General features: G+C 35.4%; 1 protein-coding gene across 12 annotated transcripts in view; it reads left to right on the top strand.

The window, feature by feature from the left end:
• The window catches only part of HERC4 (HECT and RLD domain containing E3 ubiquitin protein ligase 4), a 136100-nt gene that overhangs the window by 51040 nt on the left and 65714 nt on the right, over positions 1–19346 (top strand). For all 12 annotated transcript variants that reach the window (XM_042908370.1, XM_042908375.1, XM_042908374.1 and 9 more), the window contains one exon: positions 11322–11482. In XM_042908370.1, the coding sequence (XP_042764304.1) occupies positions 11322–11482 (161 nt within the window). The remainder of the gene's footprint in view (positions 1–11321; positions 11483–19346) is intronic.

Genomic DNA, 19346 nt, shown 5'->3' with positions numbered 1-19346 from the left:
ATTTGATATGGATTGGATTGAATCTGTAGATCACTTTGGGAAGTATTGATATTTTAACATTAAGTTTTCCAATCCATGAACATGAAATGTCTTTCCATTTATGTCTTTAATTTCTTTCAGTAAGTTTTGTAGTTTTCATCCTATATCTTTTATCTTTTTGTTCAATTTCTAAATATCTTATTCTTTTTGATACTATTGTAAATGGCATTGTTTTTTAAATTTCTTTTTCGATTGTTCATTATTAATGTATAGAAATACAATTGATTTTTGCATTTTGGTTTTGTATCCTGCTGTTTTGGTGATTTTTGTTTCTTTTTTTTTGTTTTGTTTTTTAGTTCTGATAGATTTTTGGTGGAATCTCTAAGGTTTTCAACATATAAGATCATATCATTTGTACACAGAGATAATTTTACTACTTTCTCAATTTAGGTGCCTTTTATTTCTTTTTCTTGCTAAAACTTCCAGTACTTTGTTGAATAGTATTCAAAGTAGACATCCTTGCCTTGTTCCTGATCTTAGAGGAAACTTTCAGTCTGTCACCATTGAGTATGATGTTTATTGTGGGTTTTTCATAGATGGCTTTTATTATGTTGAAGTAATGTTCTTCTATTCTTAGTTTTTGAGTATTTCAAAAAAGGGTGTTGAATTTTGATTTTTTTTCTGTATCAGTTGAAATGATAATAATGGGTTTTTTTCTTCATTGCCTTAATATTATAAATTACTTTGATCAGTTTGCATATGTTGAACCATCCCTGCATTCCAGGAATGAATCCCATGTGCCTTTGCTGTACAGTTTTTTAATATACTACTGGATTCTGTTTGCTAATATTGTATTGAGAATTTTTGCATCACTGTCCATAAGGGATAATGGTCTGTAGTTTTCTTGTAGAGTCCTTGTCTGACTTTGATATCAGGACAGTGTTGGCCTCGTGGAATGAGTTAGAAAGTTACACCCCTTCAAGTTTTTTGGAAAACTCTGAATAGGATTGGATTTAGTTCTTTTAATGTTTGGTAGAAGTCACCAATGAAACTATTTAATGTAGGGCTTTTCTTTGCTGGGAGATTTTTTTTTTTATCAATTTAGTCGTTTTACTGTTTATAGATCTTTTCTGTTTTCCTATTTTTCATGATGTAGTACTAGTAAATTTTGTATTTCTAGGATTTTGTGTATGTTATCTAAATCATCTAATTTTTGGCAAATAATTGCTTATATACTCTTCTTATGATCCTTTTTATTTTGGCAGCATTAATAGTAGGGCCCCTACTTTTACTTCTGATTTTAGTAATTTATTTTCTTTTTTCTTAGTCAAGTTAAACTTCTGTCAGTTTTGTTGATCTTTGTAAAACCAGCTTTTAGTTCCACTGACTTTTGCTATTTTTGTATTCTCTATTTCATTTATCTCAGCTCTAATTTTTCTTCTGCTAGCTTTGTGTTTAGAGTTGTAAAGTTGGGTTGTTCACATGAGATCTTTCTTGTTTTTGAATGTAAATTTCCCCCTTATCACTACTTTCCCTTCATTTCTTGTTTTGATATATTGTGTTTTCATTTTCATTTATCTCTTACGTCTTTCTGATTTGTCTGTGATTTCTTTGATTCATAGGTCATTTAAAAGTGTGTTGTTGAATTTCCACAAATTTGTGAATTGTGTAATTTCCTAATGTTACTGATTTCTAATGTTATCCCATTGTGTTCAGAGAAGATACTTTATATGGTGTCTTTTAAAATCTATTGAGACTTACTTTCTGGCCTACCATATGGTCTAATGTGGATAGTGTCCATGTCATTTGAGAAGAATGTGTATATTATTGTTGTTGAATAGTGTGCCCTATTAGATCTAGTTGACTTACTGTGTTGTTCAAATTCTCTTTTTCTTTACTTCTGTGTGGTTATTCTGTTTTTGAGAGTAAGGTTATTAAAGTCTCTAACCATTATTGCAGAATAATTTCTCCCTTCAGTTCTTTCAGTTTTTGTTTTATATATTTTGATGGTCTTTTATTAGATGTGTAAATGATTTTAATTGTTACTTTTGCTGTATTGAACCTTTTGTTGAAATATAATGTCCTTTGTCTCTTGTAACCCTTTTTGATTTAAAGTCTGTTTTGTCTGCTAATTGTATGGCCATTTTGCTCTCTTTTGGTTATTGGCATGGAATATCTTTTTTCATCTTTTCACTTTTTGGTCTTTTTTTTTTTTTTTTTTTTTTTTTTAATACCATTCTGCCAGTCTCTGTGTTTTGAGTGCACAACTTAACCCATTTACATTTAAAGGTAATTATGAGATGTAGGGACTTCTGTCATTTTGTTATTTTCTTTCTGTATGTCTTATACTTTTTTGTTCTTCATTTCCTGGATTTACTGTCTCTTTTGTTGTTGTTGTTGTTTTAGTGAAATGTTTTAATTCTCTTCTCATGTCCTTTTCTGTATATTCTATAGCTACTTTCTTTGTGGTTACCATGGTGATTACATTTAAGATCCTGGAGTTATAACACTAATTCACATTGATACTGGGTTAACTTCAACAACATACAAAAACTCTGTTCCTGTATGGCTCTACTGCCACCCCCTTTCAGTTATTGATTTCACAACATAACTTATTTATACTGTGTGTCACAGTCATACCATCTGTGAATCAGTTTAGCTTTATTTCTTCATTTCTAATACTTATGCTTAACATATCTCTTGTCCTAGTGTCCTGTCTGGGACACCAGGTTGATGTTCACTAGAAGTGCTAAAGATCAAGGCATGTTGTCCTATGTTCTGTCTGTGAGCAAACCTTCAATATTTCACAATTAAGTATCATGTTTGCCATAAGTTTACTGTAGATAACCTATATCACATTAAGGAATTTTTCTTTTTTTGTAGTGTAGAAGGATTATTTATTTATTTTTAATGAGTGGTTGTTAAGTATTTGATGTTGGTCTTTCTGGATCTATTGAAATGATTTATGATTTTTCTCCTTTAATCTGTTAATTTGGTGAACTATATGAATGGATTTTAGTAAATAAAAACAGCTTTACTTTTCTGTAGTAGCTCCAGTTTAATCATCTATGTTACCATTTTGTATAGTGCTGCATTTGGTTTACTAATATTTTAAAAATATTACTTGTATTTATGTTTATCCCTGAGCTTGGTTTGTAATTTTCTGTTATTTTTTGTTTTGTGGGTTTGTTTTTTTTTTTTTAATTTAGTTAACATAGGGTGCAGTATTGGTTTCAGGAGTAGAATTCAGTGATTCATCACTTAGATACAATACCCAGTGCTCATCACAAGTGCCCTCCTTAATACCCGTCACCCATCTAGCCCATCTCTCACCCACTTCCCTCTATCAACCCTCAATTTGTTCTCTATTGTTAAGAGTCTCTTGTGGTTTATTTCCCTCTCTCCTTTTCCCTCCCCCTTTTCATATGTTTATCTGTTTCTTAAATGCCACATATGAATGAAATTATATGGTATTTGTCTTTCTCTGACTTATTTTGCTTGGCATAATACATTCTAGCTCCATTGATGTCATTGCAAATGGCAAGATTTCATTCTTTTTGATGGCTGAGTAATATTCCATTGTGTATATATACAACTTTTTTATCCTTTCATCAGTTGATGGACATTTGGGCTCTCTCCACAGTTTGGCTATTGTTGATAATGCTGCTGTAAATATCAGGGTGTATGTATCCCTTTGAATTTGTGTTTTTGTACCTCGGGGTAAATACTGAATAGTATAATTGCTAGATCTTAGGGTAGTTCTATTTTCAGTGTTTTGAGGAACCTCCATACTGTTCTCCAGAGTGGCTGCACCAGTTCTCATTCCCACCAACAGTGCAAAAGGAACGTTTCTCTTTTCTCTGCATCCTCGCCAACACCTGTTGTTTGTCGTGTTGTTAATTTTAGCCATTCTGACAGGTGCAATGTGGTATCTCATTGTGGTTTTACTTTGTTATTTTCCTGATGATGAATGGTGTTGAGCATCTTTTCATGTGTGTTAGTCAACTGGATGTCTTCTTTGGAAAAGTATCTATTCATGTCTTCTGCCCATTTCTTAACTGGGCTATTTGGTTTTTGGCTGTTTAGTTTGATAAGTTCTTTATAGATTTTGAATACTAACCCTTTATCCAATATGTCATTTGTAAATATCTTCCCCCATTCCATAGGCTGCCTTTTAGTTTTGTTGATTGTTTGCTGTGCAGAAGCTTTTTATCTTGATGAAGTCCCAGTAGTTCACGTTTGTTGTTATTTTTGCCAGGTTTTATTATTAAGGTTATGCTAGTCTAATAATATATATTGGGGATTATACCCTTGTTTTCTCTTTATTTGAAAGAGAACCACTTTAGAAGTTAGTAGACCTTGTCATTTAAAGCCATCTGGGCTTGGTATTTTCTTTTCTGGAATTTTAAAAACATTCTTCAGTTTCTTTATAAGGTAGCTTTAAAATTTTTTCTTGTCCATTATTTGTAATTTAGATTTTTCTATGAATTTTTCCATTTTTGTTTAAATTGTAAACATGTGAATGTAAAATTTCAGTATCTATATTAGCCTATTGCTATACAAACAACATGCCAGTGACCTATAAAAATAAATGTTTATTTCTTACTCTATGGATCATCTGAGATGGTTCTTTCTCAGGCTATGGGTCACCTGGAGTGGCTCTTATTTTTGCTGCAAGTTGGGACAGCTGTTTCAAGATGTATGACCATTAGGGAGACTTCGCTCAGTCTGCAGCTGAGCAGGGATGGCTTTGTTACGGGTCTCATTTCAGGCCAGAGAACAGTGGCTACCTCTGGGTATTTTATTTTTTTTGGGAGTAGCACCTGTACGTGTACTTCTCAAGCTTCTGCTTCAGAAATCCTGTTGACCAAAAACAAATTACATGACCAAGAGTAAGGTTAAGGTAGGGGGAATGCATGGTGCTTATCTACCATCAGGTTGTAACAAGACTGTGCATGTTTAATACTACAGGATAGTAAAGAGGTGGAATTATATTTTCAGTAGACTACAGTATTATCTTAAAAAAATTTTTTTATGTTTGTATGATCTATAGTGATCTCTTGTTTTTTTCCTGTTTTGATGTTGGTAAATTTTCCTTTCTTTCCTGATCTTTTTTTTTAAACCTCCATTTCTAGAGGTTTATCAATTTATTAATCTTTTCACAGAACCCACTTTTTTTCTTTACGATCCATATTTTGTGTATATTTTTCATTTCATACATTTCAGTCTTTAGTTCATTCAGTGGTGAGATGCAGTGTTCTGTATATGCCCATTATATAGTTTTTATTTTTAGTTTTTTAAATGTTTATTTTTGAGAGAGAGTGAGCGAGCAGGGGAGGGGCAGAAAGAGAGGGAGAGAGAGAGAATCCCAAGTGGGCTCTGCTCTGTCAGTACAGAGCCTGACGCTGGGCTTGAACTCATGAACTGAGAGATCATGACCTGAGCTGAAATCAAGAGTCAGATGCTTAACCGACTGAGCCACTCAGGTGCCTCAATTATGTAAAGTTTTTCTAACAATGTTCAGATCTTCTGTGTGGCATTTTTGTTTGTTGGCTTGTTTTGCTTGACCATTTTTTAATTAGTCACTGAAGAAGAAATATTACAGTGTTCTATACTGTTTGACTGTTTTTAATTTTTTCTTGTCAGTTTGACAGTTTTTGCTTTTGAGTCCATCTTAAGTGCATAAAATTCCAATTTTATCTCTTCTTGGTGAATTGAAATTTTTATCATTGTGATTGTGACCTCTAGACCACTTTTTAATGATACTTTTTAAAATTTATTTTGAGAGAGAGTGCACATAGATAGAAGTTGGGGAGGGGCAGTTCGAGAAGGAGAGAGAATCCAAAGTAAGCTCTATGCTTAGCTCTGAGCCCATCGTGGGGCCTGATCATGACTTGAGCAGATATCAAGAGTAGGTTGCTTAACAGACTGAGCCACCCAGGCACCTCTGGGTCTCTTTTTATCTGATGTTAATAGGGCTACTCCTACTTATATATTTTTTCCTATATTGTATGTTATATTCATTCTTTACATATTTTTCATTTATACATAATCTTTTACCTTGTCTTTCTGCGGGTTTTGGATGACTATCATGTAAACAGCATTAAGTTAGATCTTTAAAAATTTAGTATGGTAGTTTTGCCATTTGCGACAACATGAATGGATCTAGAGGGTATAATGCTAAGTAAAATAAGTCAGAGAAAAACAAATATTATATGATTGCACTCATATGTTAAGAAACAAAAGGGGTGCCTGGGTGGCTCAGTTGGTTAAGTGTCCCAACTCCTGATTTTGGCTCAGGTCATGATCTCACTGTTCATGGGATTGAGGCCTGCATTGGGCTCTGTGCTGACGGCACAGAGCCTGCCTGGGATTTTCTCATTCAGTATAACACTGAATGTTAATTATATTCAAATTAAATAAAAGAATCCACTCTGGCAATCTTTGTCTTTAAATTGACCATTTTGTCAGTTTTGTAATTACGAATACATTTGTATTTAATCCTGCCATAATATTTTATGTTGTCTTTGTCATCTATTGTATAATGTGTTGTATTGTATTTATTTTTGTTTTGTTTTATTATTAGAGCAAATGCTCATGATTAGGGGAGAGGGGCAGAGGGAGAGAGAGAGAGAGAATCCTAAACAGGCTTCACACTCCATGTGGAGCTCAGTGCTGGACTCAATCCCACCACCCTGGGATCATAACCTTAGCTGAAATCAGGAGTTGGACACTCAACCAATTGAGCCACTCATGTGCCCTACTATCTATCTTTAAATATTTTATTTTTTTCTTCTCTAATTTTCTTTTCTTTGGATTGATTAATAGATAACTTTTTCTTTTTCTGGCATTATGAGGACCTCTCGTTTACCTTTCCCAAGTTTTCATTCTCTATATTTTAAACTTCACAAAAACATTGTTTCATATAGTCAGTGTACATTTAGAAATGCCTATATATTTACTACCTTTTTTTTCTGCTCTTCATATTTTCCAATTCCTTTGGTCTGAACATCCTCTGGAATTTTCTTTGAATAGATCTGCACACTCTTTTATCTATCTAAAAATGTTTTATTTCACTTTAATTCTTTTTATTTTTTTATTTTTAATGTTTGTTTATTTTTGAGAGAGAGAGAGAGAGAGAGACAGAGTGTGAGTGGGAGAGGGGCAGAGAGAGAGGGAGACACAGAATCTGAAGCAGGCTCCAGTCTCCAAGCTGTTAGCACAGAGCCCAATGCAGGGCTTGAACTCACAAACTGTGAGATCATGACCGGAGCCGAAGTCAGACACTCAACCGACTGAGCCACCCAGGCCTCCCATATTTCACTTTAATTCTTTAATGATGTTGGCTATGATGGAATTCTAGCTTGGTAATTACTTTCAGTGCTTTGAAGATAACATTCTATTGTCTTTTGGCTTTGCTTATTGAGAAGCCAGCTATTAGTATGTTGCTCCTTTGATGGTATTATGTTTCTTTTTTTTTTTTAATTTTAAATGTTTATTTATTTTTGAGAGATGGAGAGACAGCATGAGTAGGGGAGGGGCAGAGAAAGAGGAAGACACAGAATCCAAAGCAGGCTCCAGTCTCTGAGCTGTCAGCACAGAGCCCAATGCGGGGCTCGAACTCATGAACTGTGAGATCATGACCTGAGCCAAAGTCGGACGCTTAACCAACTGAGCCGCCCAGGAGCCCCTGTTGTGTTTCTTTTTAAATCTTTTTCCAGTTTTGCTTTCATTTTTCAGGGTCTGATTTCCTCATTTTCCTATGGGGCTTCTTGAGTCTGGAATTATACCTTTGATCAATTATGGGGGATTCAAAGCTATTATCTGTTTAGACATAGCTTCTCCTTTCTTCATGGAACTCTGATTGGATGTATATTGAATCTTCATACTCTGCCTTGTAGCTTCATTCTTTATTTTCCACATTTTTGACCCTCTTTGCTGCTTTCCTGATTGTTTTTATTATTTATATTTCAGCCCATTATTCTTATGCTGTATCTATTTTTCATTAAATCTGTCGTTCAAGATCTTGATTTCAGTTATTTTGGATTTTTTAGTTCTAGTAGTTCTTACAGGTTCTTTTTAAAATCTGAATTTTTTTTTCTTTAGTGTTTCCAGTTGTCCGTTTTCAAGTTTGGCTTTTATTTCTTGGACACTAAAAAATTATTAAACATGGTTGTTCTAGATTCTTGTGTTTGATAATTCCAACGTCTGAAATCTTTGGGATCTATTTCTGTTTCTTTTTTCTGTTAAATTTTGTTCATGGTGCCCTGTTTCTTTGTATGCCCAGTTTTGTGTGCTTGGTTATGTATTTGAAAAATTATGGGAATGATTTGATAAAGCCTTCCTTTCCTTTTCCAATGTGTGAATTAGACTTTATCATAAAAAGTAAATCAAAACTCAACATATATATGAGCCAGGAGTGCTTATTATCAAACCTTATTTGTACTGCTGAAGTTACACATGAATATATGTTGCCTGAAGTTTAGAGAGTTCATCTATTCTTGTTTATCTTCATGCATAATCCATTAAAAGACTATAAAACAATATTTTAAAATAATGTTATCTAATTTTGTAATTGTTAACAGGTAAGATTATTTGAATAGTTACTTTTAGTTTTGTGAACTTAGTTCTTTCTAGAAATTTAATGTGTTTATTGTGTTGGGGAAGAATTTTCAGTTATATATTGATTGAGATACAAAGACTTACCTATGTGGGGAATGTAGGTAGGCATATGGTATCCTGACCAGTTTGACTTCCAGGTAGTTGGTACAATAAGATGTATTAATTTCCTTATCGAATAATTGTCAAAAGCCTCCTGAAGGAAGCAGATGAGAAACATAAGAAACGTGAATCCATCAAGGAGATGATCCAAAAACAAAAGGTTCAAATTCCAGTGGTATAATATTATAATGTTTTTGAGCTATTATATCAAATCTAGAATTTAGGATTTTTATGTTTATTTAGTAAATCTCAATTCTGACTTCATGCTGTTATCTTTTGGAGAGTTTTTAGAAATGTATATTGTTGGGGCACCTGGATGGCTCAGTTGGGTAAGCATCTGACTTCAGCTCAGGTTACTATCTCATGGTTCTTGAGTTCAAGCCCCACTTCTCTCTCTCTCTCCTAACCACCCCCCTCTCCGCCCCTCATGGGATATTTTCTTTCTCTCTCTCTCTCTCTCTCTCTCTCTCTCTCTCTCTCTCTCTGCCCCTTGCTCACTTGTCCCCCCCCCCCCGAAAGAAATGTATATTGTTGCCTAGCGTAATCCCTAGGTGATTCCATTATGCAGCTAGGTTTAAGAACCACTACTTTAGTAGACCATTTTGAGGAGGACTTTAATGAACCAGGATTGCAGTAATTTTTAAGCTGTATGTTCTTTTGAGATGTCACAGTCCTAAAAGAGGCAGACTGGGCAATGTGAAACCCTTTGACCGGAGCAGTTAATCTATTTTATATGCTAGGATTCCATTTAACATTTCATTTGTTAAAAGAGTATCCTTGATTAAAAAATTTTGATTGCCCTTGCCTCAAAGGTAAAATGGTTGTTAGATTCTAGTTAGTTTTTCAGTAATATGATAGACTAGATAACTTGAAAGCCCTTTCGAATCAAAAAACCTTTTAAATAACATAGATTAGTTTGCCAGGAACTAAAGGGAATGCCACAGGGCAAAAACAAATCTAGAAACCATAGCTGTTTGTTTGAACTGACTTTGGAGGTGCCCTGAAAGAATTTGCAAATGTAGGTAATATATTAATTAGCTTATATTGCTAAAAAAAAAAAAAAAAACACCCCAAAACTCAGTGGCTTAAAACAGTTTTTTATTTTGCTAATAGTTCTTTGGTTCAGTAATTTGAGTTAGGCTCAGCTGGCCAGTTCTCATCTTAGCTGGACTCAGTTCATCAGCTGGTTATCTGGCTAGGGTTTGGGTAGTTGGCATGGCCTTAGCTGGGACAGCTTGTTTCTGCCCCAGGTTGTATGTGATTCTTCAAACACTTATTTTGGGTTAGTCTCCTGATAGTAGAACAGGGTTCCTAAAGAGAGAGGGAGAAAGAATTCAAAGCCACTTGTAAGGCATAATAACAGATTTAAGACATGGAGAAATAGATTCCCCATCTTGGTGGGAATAGCCACAGAAGTCATATTATAAGCATAATGGGTATAGGGAGAGGAATACTTTCGGCTTTTTTGATAAACAGTATACCATAGAGGGCAAAGGAGTTTGGGACAGGAGATGAGGCCTAAGAGCTGATAGAAGCATTAGTGAGGCCTTAGTGAGGCCTGAGAAACCATGTCCTCCCAATAAAACCACATCATGGAAAGAATTCACAATGAAATATTCCCTTGCTCATAAGGAGACTTTTCTGTCCTTGGTCTCATTTCTGATTTGAATCTCCTCTGAGAATTTGTTATCACAGGGTTACCATAAGGTGGGTTTGGGGCTTGTCAAAGTAGTCCTGGGTTGGTGTGTAGGTATTAAGTTTCACAATGTATAACAGTTTTTAAGTGAAATAAGAGGCTGGCAGATTTGGGAGGGGGAAGGAACTTCAGAAATGAGATAAGACGTAGTCATTGAAACTTAAAATTCAGTGAGTAATTAAAACAGCAGGTTGGACACACTGCTAAAGAGAAAAGTAGAGATTTGAAAAACAGATCCAGAGAAATTACTCACAAGGGGCATGGATATAAAAGAGAGATTAAGAGACTGGTAGGATATATTGGGAAGGTGCAACATTTATGTAACACTATCAAGATCTTCAGTTTCCCTTCCCCTCTGCCACTTCCAAAGGAGTCTGGGTGCATATGTATGTAAGGTCACTTTCTTTAGAAGAGAAAGGAAGCTTTGTTTTATTATTTTATTACACAGACACACACACAGACACACACACACCAATCAGAAGATTGGTAGTGGATTACTTGCCTGTTTCTTATTGTAAAATTTTTGATTGGTGCCCTGGTAGTGGACCCTCATAGAAAAGCTTCAGGCTAGAATGTTACAGGGAAGGGAAGGGGAGAACTTAACTTGGACATCCTAGTTAGATGCTACCTCTTGTGCTGAATCATCTTTTATAAGGGATTCTAGTATAGATCTGGGCCTTTTTAAATTTGGACATTTGTGGAAATTTTCTGGGTCATGTTAATGCAGCCTACATGTGTGGCACAGAATTCATTGAATATACAGTAAGACTTTTAATATTATGTACAGATAATTTAAGAAGTATAATAGTTTTGTTAATGTATTTTTAAAAAGAAAAATCATCAGTTAATATTTGTTAAGCTTTTCTAAATGTAAATTGTTTGGAAGGTAACATTAAGTCTGAGATTTTCTATCATTTTACTCTAGGCAGCACACTTCTGCTTTTGTTCCTTCATCAGGACGAATCTATTCTTTTGGACTTGGTGGTAACGGGCAGCTAGGAACTGGTTCAACAAGCAACAGGAAGAGTCCTTTCACTGTGAAAGGAAATTGGTTCCCTTATAATGGGCAGTGTCCACCAGATATTGGTAAGTTCTGTTATTTTAAAGCTTTGCTATACACATTAAAGTTATTTGTTAAAATGCTGCTCTTAAATGATGAAGTTTTCTACATTTGAATGAAAGAATTGTAAGATACATTGTTTAATGAAAATAGCAAGATGTAGAACAGTGCACATATTTGCTTAGTTTGTTTATACTTGCTTATGTATGCATAAGGAAACTCATGGTAAATAAAGTAGTAAAAGTGGTTTCAGAGGGCTAGGCACATGGGAATTGGGTGGTGGCTAGATGCCGGTGGGAAGGGGTGTTTTTTTATTTTTAATTGTGGCAAAATAGACATTATTCAAAATTTATGAACTTAGCCATTTAAGATGTACAGTTCAGTAGTGTTCAGTACATTGACATTGTTGTGCAACCGATCTCCAGAACTCTTTTCATCTTGCAAAATTAGAACTCTGTATTCATTAAACAGCAAGTCTGCATTTACTCCCCCCGATAGCTGGCAGACACTGTTCTGCATTTTGTCTCTGTGTATTTGACTTGACTCTGGGTACATCATGTAAGTGGAATCACACTATTTGTCTTTTTGTGGCTGGCTATTTCATAAACTTAGCATAATGTCATTAAAGTTTATCCATGTTGTAGCATGTGTCAGAATTTCCTTCCTTTTTAAGGCTGAATAACATTTTATTGTACATATATACCACATTTTGTTTATCTGTTCATCTGTTGATAGACACTTGGATTATTTCTGCCTTTTGTTACTATTGTGAATCATGCCACTGTAAACATGGGTGTACAAATATCTCTTGAAGAGTCTGCTTTCAATTTATTTTGGACTTTAAAATATATAATATTTCCTGTTTTTTTGAAATTTGGATCATATGAATATATTACCTATTCAGAGTATTAAAATTTTTAAATTTGCAGGGTGCCTGGGTGTCTCAGTCAGTTAAATGTCTGTCTTCAGCTCAAGTCATGATCTTGCGGTCTGTGAGTTCAAGCCCTGTGTTGGGTTCTGTTGCTGACAGCTCAGAGCCTGGAGCCTGCATCACATTCTGTGCCTCCCTCTCCCTCTGCCCCTCGCCCACTCACACTCTTGTCTCTCAAAAATGAATAAATGTTAAAAAAAATATATATAAGATTTTTAAATTTGCTTCTGTATCCCTATGGCTTTAACCAAGTCTTTGATTTATTTTTATTTTCTATTATTTTTTTAGTGGACCTAGTTATTTTTTCATTGGTGTTAATTTATTTGCTAAAGAGTTTGAAATATTTGAATTAATTTTTTTTAATGTTTATTTTTGAGAGAGAGAGAGAGACAGAGACCGAGCACAAGCAAGGGAGGGACAGAGAGAGAGGGAGACACAGAATTCGAAGCAGGCTCTAGGCTCTGAGCTGTCAGCACAGAGCCTGATGCGGGGCTGGAACTCATGAACTGCGAGATCATGACCTGAACTGAAGTCGGATGCTTAACCGACTGAGCCACCCAGGTGCCCGTAAAATGTGCTTTTTTAAAATAGATACATTTCCTTTACTATCCTAAACTGTTTCTCAGAATTTTGTTCCTGTTCATTTTATCTGTGTCTGATTTTCTTTGGGATTTTTCTTAGAGTTGTAAGACTTGTGTCTCTCAATATTTTATTCAGCGATGAGCATACTATAAAGGTTGATATTTGAAAAGGTCCATAACTTTTTATGAATGGCCTTGAAGATTCTTTTTTATTTATTTATTTTTTAGTAACTAAAAGGTAAAGTAACTATCAGTTACACTTTATCATTTAGCAAAGGTCAGGATATCATACTATTTTTTCTTGTTTTTGTTTGATTTTGTATTTAGTATATGGCTTCATTTTCTTCCAGTTACTCTTAGGTTTAGGACGTACATTTATTTTAGTAATACTGTTCTTGTGTCCTTAGTGGCATGTTAGTTTTATTATATCAGTTTCTTACCCAAAAGGCACTGTTAATAACATAATAAAGAGATGATATAATTTAAAACAGCATGGATATTGTAAGGAAATCATGTATTTGTAAAGTTTAGTCACTTATGGATGCCTTTTGTTATCTTTGAAACTGTGTACCTTGAGATTATTTGCGTTCAAATGGGAAAGGAAATGGAATTTTAAAATTACTTGTTTTGCTGCAACTTCGTTTCATCAAAACATTGTTGATTGACCGTAGACAAAAGGTACAAAGAGCTCAGGTGTCCCATCAACAGATGAATGGATGAAAAAAATGTGGTATATGTATATAATTGAATATTAGCCATGAAAAGGAATGGAATTTTGATACATGCTACAACATGGAAGAGGCTTGCAAATATTATGCTCACTCAAAAGAGCCAGACACAGACGGACAATATATCAAATGACTCCTCTTAAATGAGGTACCTACAACAACAGTCAAAGGTATAGAGATAGAAAGTAGAATTCTGGTTACCAGGGACTGGGGGGAGGGGAGAACAAGGAGTTGTTTAATGAGTGCAGTGTTCCTGTTTGGGTTGATAAAAACTTTATGGAAATGAATAATGGTGTTAGTTACACTTTTTGAATGTATTTAATGCCACTGAATTGTACATTTTAAACAGTTAAAATGGTAAATTTGATGTACATTTTATCACAAATTATATGTATGTATTGTATATAATATATATAATGGTTGATAATTATTTTGTAATGTACTAAAGTTGTGTAGGATAAAAACTAGTTAAATGTGAATTTAATTTTCTCAGCCCCTCCAGAGGTGAAGCCCATGGCCCCCACCTAAATCACATTGTTAGCATAAACTATCTAATGGGACCTTAAGATCACAGGTAAACAACAACATTGTTAACAGAATATTCCAGACTTGGAACTTGGTATAGGCCAGGGAAGATCTTTCTTTAGAATGTATATAGTTTGGACAACTACATTAGTTTCCTAGGACTGCTGTAACAAAATATCACAAACTGGATATCTTGAACAAAAATTTATTGACTCAGTTCTGGAGGCTAGAAGTCCAAGATAAACATGTTGTCAGGGTTAATTTCTTCTGAGTGCTGTAAAGGAGACTGTGTTCCATGTGTCTCTCCTGACTTCTGGTGGTTTGCTGCAATCTTTGGCATTTCTTGGCTAGTAGTAGATACCTGCCTTCATCTTCACATGGCGTTCTCTCTCCATGTGGATCTGTGTCCAAATTTTCCCCTTTTATAAGGACATCAGTCATTTTGTAGTAGGGGCTCACCATACATAGAATGACCTTGACTTAGCTTGTTACATCTGCAGTGATCCTGTTTCTGAACAAGTCACATCCTGAGGTGCATCGGTTTAGGACTTCAACATGTGAATTTTGAGGAGACAAATTCAACCCATGACAATATCCCAAACCTGAGAAGTTTTAATCTTTTACTTCACTGGCTTTATTATAGGCTTTGGTTCCATAACTGCAGCCAGGCTTTGTTCCTTAAAATGAGTTGTCATACCTAAAATCCAGTTCTCAAATATGTTCTTCAGATAAGTACTTGGTTGCATAGTTGATTTGTTCAATCAATTATGAAAGAGGTACAAACTATAAGAAGGGGAACAGATTCTTACCGAACCTATATAAATAACTGTATTACTGTTTATTTTATTTTTGAGAGAGAGAGAGCATGATCAGGGGAGGGACATAGATAGAGGGAGACACAGATTCCGAAGCAGGCTCCAGACTCTGAGCTGTCAGCAAAGAGCTGGACGCAGGGCTTGACTCATAAACTGTGAGATCATGACCTGAGCCAAAGTCAGATGCTTAACCGACTGAGCTACCCGGACGCCCTATTACTATTAAAACAAAGGAGAACTAGTAAGAGTTTGAATTCTCATTGAATTCTGGGGGTCAGTGTGTGTGTGTGTGTGTGTGTGTGTGTGTGTGTGTGTGTGTGTGTAAATACATATATATATGTATGTATTATATATGTATTTATATAATATGTATATATTAAAAATATATAAAATTTAATAAATACATATATATTATATATGTATTTATATATTTATGCATTATATATGTATTTATATAATAAATGTGTATTTATATGTATTTATATTTATATGTATAAATACAAATGTATAAATACGTATTTATATATATATATTTATATAATATATATGTGTATATATATATATATGTATTTATATATATATATATCTTATTTTGAGAGAAAGCGACAGTGCACTAGTGGGGAGGGGCAGAGAGAGAATGGGGGAGAGAGAATCCCAAGCATGCTCCGTGCTGTTAGCATGGAGTCTGATGCAGGACTTGAACTCATGAACATTTAACCACCTGAGCCACCCAGGCACCCCAAGAATCAGATAATAATTTTTTTAATTGACATATATTAATTTCAGGTATAAAACATAACGATTTAGTATTGTATACATTGCAAAATGTAATTAAAATCTCACCATAGCTACAAAATTATTTTCCTTATGATCAGAACTTGTAAGATTTACTCTCTTAACAACTTTCAAATATGTAATAGATTATTATTAATTATAGTCACCATGCTGTACATTACATCTCCATGACTTATTTATTTTATATCTGGAAATTTGTATCTTTTGATGCACTTCACCCATTTTGTCCACCCTCCCACCCCCCCTTACTTCTGGCAGCCACCAATCTGTTCCCTATATATATGAGCTTTTTTGTTTTTTTAAGACTCCACATAGAAGTAAGTGAGATCATAGGGTGTTTGCCTTTCTCTGACTTATTTCACTTAGCCTAATACCCTCAAGGTTCATCCTTGTTGTAACAAATGTCAAGATTTCCTTCTTTTTTATGACTGAATAATATTCCATTGTGTGTGTGGGGTGGGGGGGAGAGAAAGGAAGAAAGAAAGAAAGAAAGAAAGAAAGAAAGAAAGAAAGAAAGAAAGAAAGAAAGAAAGAAAAAGAAAGACATTTTCTTCATCCATTCATCTATCAGTGGGCAGTTAGGTTGCTTCCATGTCTTGGCTATTATAAATAATAATGCAGTGAACATGGGGGCATATGTATCTTCTCAAGTTCGTTTTTTCATTTCTTTGGATAAATACACAGAATTGGAATTGCTGGATTGTCACAGACTATGAGTTTGGAGTTCTCTCTTGTCCAGCAAGAGAGCAGATGCAGAATTGGATATGAGAGAGGCTAGTGTCCAGGAGGAGACCAGAGCCCCAAGCAGGGGTTTTGTCTCTTTTATTGAGCTCTCAAGATCTTACACACGTGGTGAACATGAAGAAAACAATCAGATGGTAATTGTTAACGTGTGTGTAAGAAGCAAAGGATCTGGGGGGCAAGTGGGGTTTGTGATCAAAGCACAATAGTATATTAGTGCCAGATGGAAATTAATTTCCTGAGGTGATATAACAAGTTACTCGTGACCCCATTATAGTATCTCACTGGCTAACTTTGGGTGTTTTGCCCCATGGTGGCGGCTTTCCGCCCAAAGCTTTTTTCTGACCCATTTATGTCAGAAGGAAGTCTTGAACCTATTTCCCCACACTGGATCGTATGGTAGTTCTATTTTTAACTTTTTGAGTTGTTTGTTTGTTTAAGTAGGCTCTGCACCCACTGTGGGACTTGAATTCATGACTTTGGGATCAAGAGTCGAGGCTGACTGAGCCAGCCAGGCACCCCTCTATTTTCTACTTTTTCGAGAGACCTTCATAAAGTTTTTTTTATAGTGGTTGCACTAATTTACATTCCAACCAACAGTGCCCAAAGGTTCCCTTTACTCCACATTCTCACCAGTGCTTGTTATTTCTTATGTTTTTGATAGTAGCCAGTCTAACAGGTATGAGGTGATATCTCAGTGTGGTTTTGATTTGCTTTTGTCTGATGATTAGTGATTCAAGCACCTTTTTGTTTACTTTTTGGTCATCTGTCTTCCTTGGAGAAATAATCTGTTCATATCCTCTGCTTATTTTTTAATCAGATTATTTGTCTTTTAGCTATTGATTATGAGTTCTTTATTCATTTTGGATATTAACCCCTTATCAAATATGTGATTTGCAAATATTTTCTTTCCATAGGTTGCCTTTTCATTTTGTTCATGGTTTCCTTTGCTGTGCAGAAGCTTTTGGTTTGATGTAGTCTCACTTGTTTATTTTTGCTTTTATTGTCTTTGCTTTTGGTGTCAAACCCAAAAAATCATCTCTAAGACTGATGTCAAGGGGCCTACTGCCTATGTTTTCTTCCAGGAGTTTTATGATTTCAGGTCTTCTATTCAAGTCTTTAATCCATTTTGAGTTAGTATTTGTGTATGGTGTAAGATAGTTGTCCAATTTCATTCTTTTGCATGTGGCTGTCCAGTTTTTCCAACACCATTTATTGAAGGATTGTCCTTTCCCCATTGTATATTCTTGGCTCCTTTATCATAAATGAATTGACCATATATGTGTGGATTTATTTCTGGCTTCTCTATACTATTCCATTGATCTATGTATCTGTTTCTATGCTAATACCATACTGTTTTGATTATGATAGCTTTGTAAAAATAGTTCAACCCTGCCTAGCTCTTGGTTGTCTCTCAAACCTTTGTGATTGTCCAAGCAGTCTTTAATTTTTAATCGCTCCCAGTAATTGAGGGTGTGTGAAGGCCAGTGGGTGTTCCAAATGGGAGGATCTCAGTCAGCACTTAGATTCAAGCTGATTGGAAACCAGACTTTCAGGTAGCAGACTTTAAAGTATGCAAATACGTATATTCTTTGGGGATCACAAGCGTAAGTCCCACTAGCCACTAGATCCTAGAGGGACGCCCTGGGCAGCAACCATGAAAATCAGGGCACCAGACAGTGGTACAAGCTCCTTCCCAGGAAAGAACAGTGACTTGAAGTAATGCAGAGGTACAGGGCAAAGATGGCATCCACTAGCCTCAGTCCCCAGAGATCAGTCACCTCAGTAGGTCACTAGATGTATGCTAAACCAGAAGCCTACCCCTAAGGTTGAAGCTCCAGGACATGCAAATAAGCCTTCTTCACAGAAAGACAGATATATTTCAGTCTGCTATTTGTGCTGTGCACTGGTTGTGGTGGTAGTGGGGGGGGTTGCCAGCCCAGAACTGTCTCTTGATTGTTACAGCCCATGGGACCTCGTCTCTCAGGAATGCAAGTCCCGCTATCAACCAGAACCAGACAATCAAGGGTCATCCACTAGGCGGCAGCCACAAAAATCAGAGCAACTGATGTGTATATAGCTCCCCTCTGGGAGATACTGGTGCTCTGGAGTGTGGCAGAGGGAGAGCACAGAGGTAAGGCCTTCCCTCTGAGGTCTCTGGAGAGTATCCTTACAAGTAGAATCTTGAGACTTATGCTTAATTAGAAGCCTGCCTCTCAGACTACAGCTACAAAGATAAGCTAATAGGACTCTTGCAGAAAGATTGGAAGTCTCCATCTTTTGCCTCTTGCTATGCCCTAGGGGTGGTAGCTGATTAAGAACTCTTTCTGTGTTGATTACAGTCCTGTGAGACCCATGAGCCAGGTGACGGAGAGGTGTTCCCTGGGCTGCAGCCACAAAAACTGAGATACCACATGAGGATGCAAGCTCCTTTCTGGGAGATACTGGCAAGCTGAAGTGAGGCAGAAGGAAATACCATTTTTAATGTTTCATTTCAGCTTAACAAAGCACAATTTACAAAATTCTTGTGAATTAGATAACTTTAGGAAGACAAATAGTTCCCTTATATATCAAAAAAACCCCAGAACATTAAAACAAAATTAAACATTATTCTAAACAAATAACCACAATAAATTTTTCATCAGTTCCTCCCTTCATCAGTTCCTCCTTCCAGAGGTGTTCTTGTTCTGTTGGATTTTGGATTTGCAGTTTCATAAAACTGCTTATAGACTTTTAAAAAAAGGAGTAATTCTAATACAGTCCGCTGGTATGTT

The sequence above is a fragment of the Panthera leo genome, chromosome D2, assembly GCF_018350215.1.
Source record: "Panthera leo isolate Ple1 chromosome D2, P.leo_Ple1_pat1.1, whole genome shotgun sequence".
In the NCBI taxonomy this organism is placed as follows: Eukaryota; Metazoa; Chordata; class Mammalia; order Carnivora; family Felidae; genus Panthera; species Panthera leo.
Note: the sequence above shows the minus strand (reverse complement) of the source record. Positions and strands in the feature narration are given on the sequence as shown.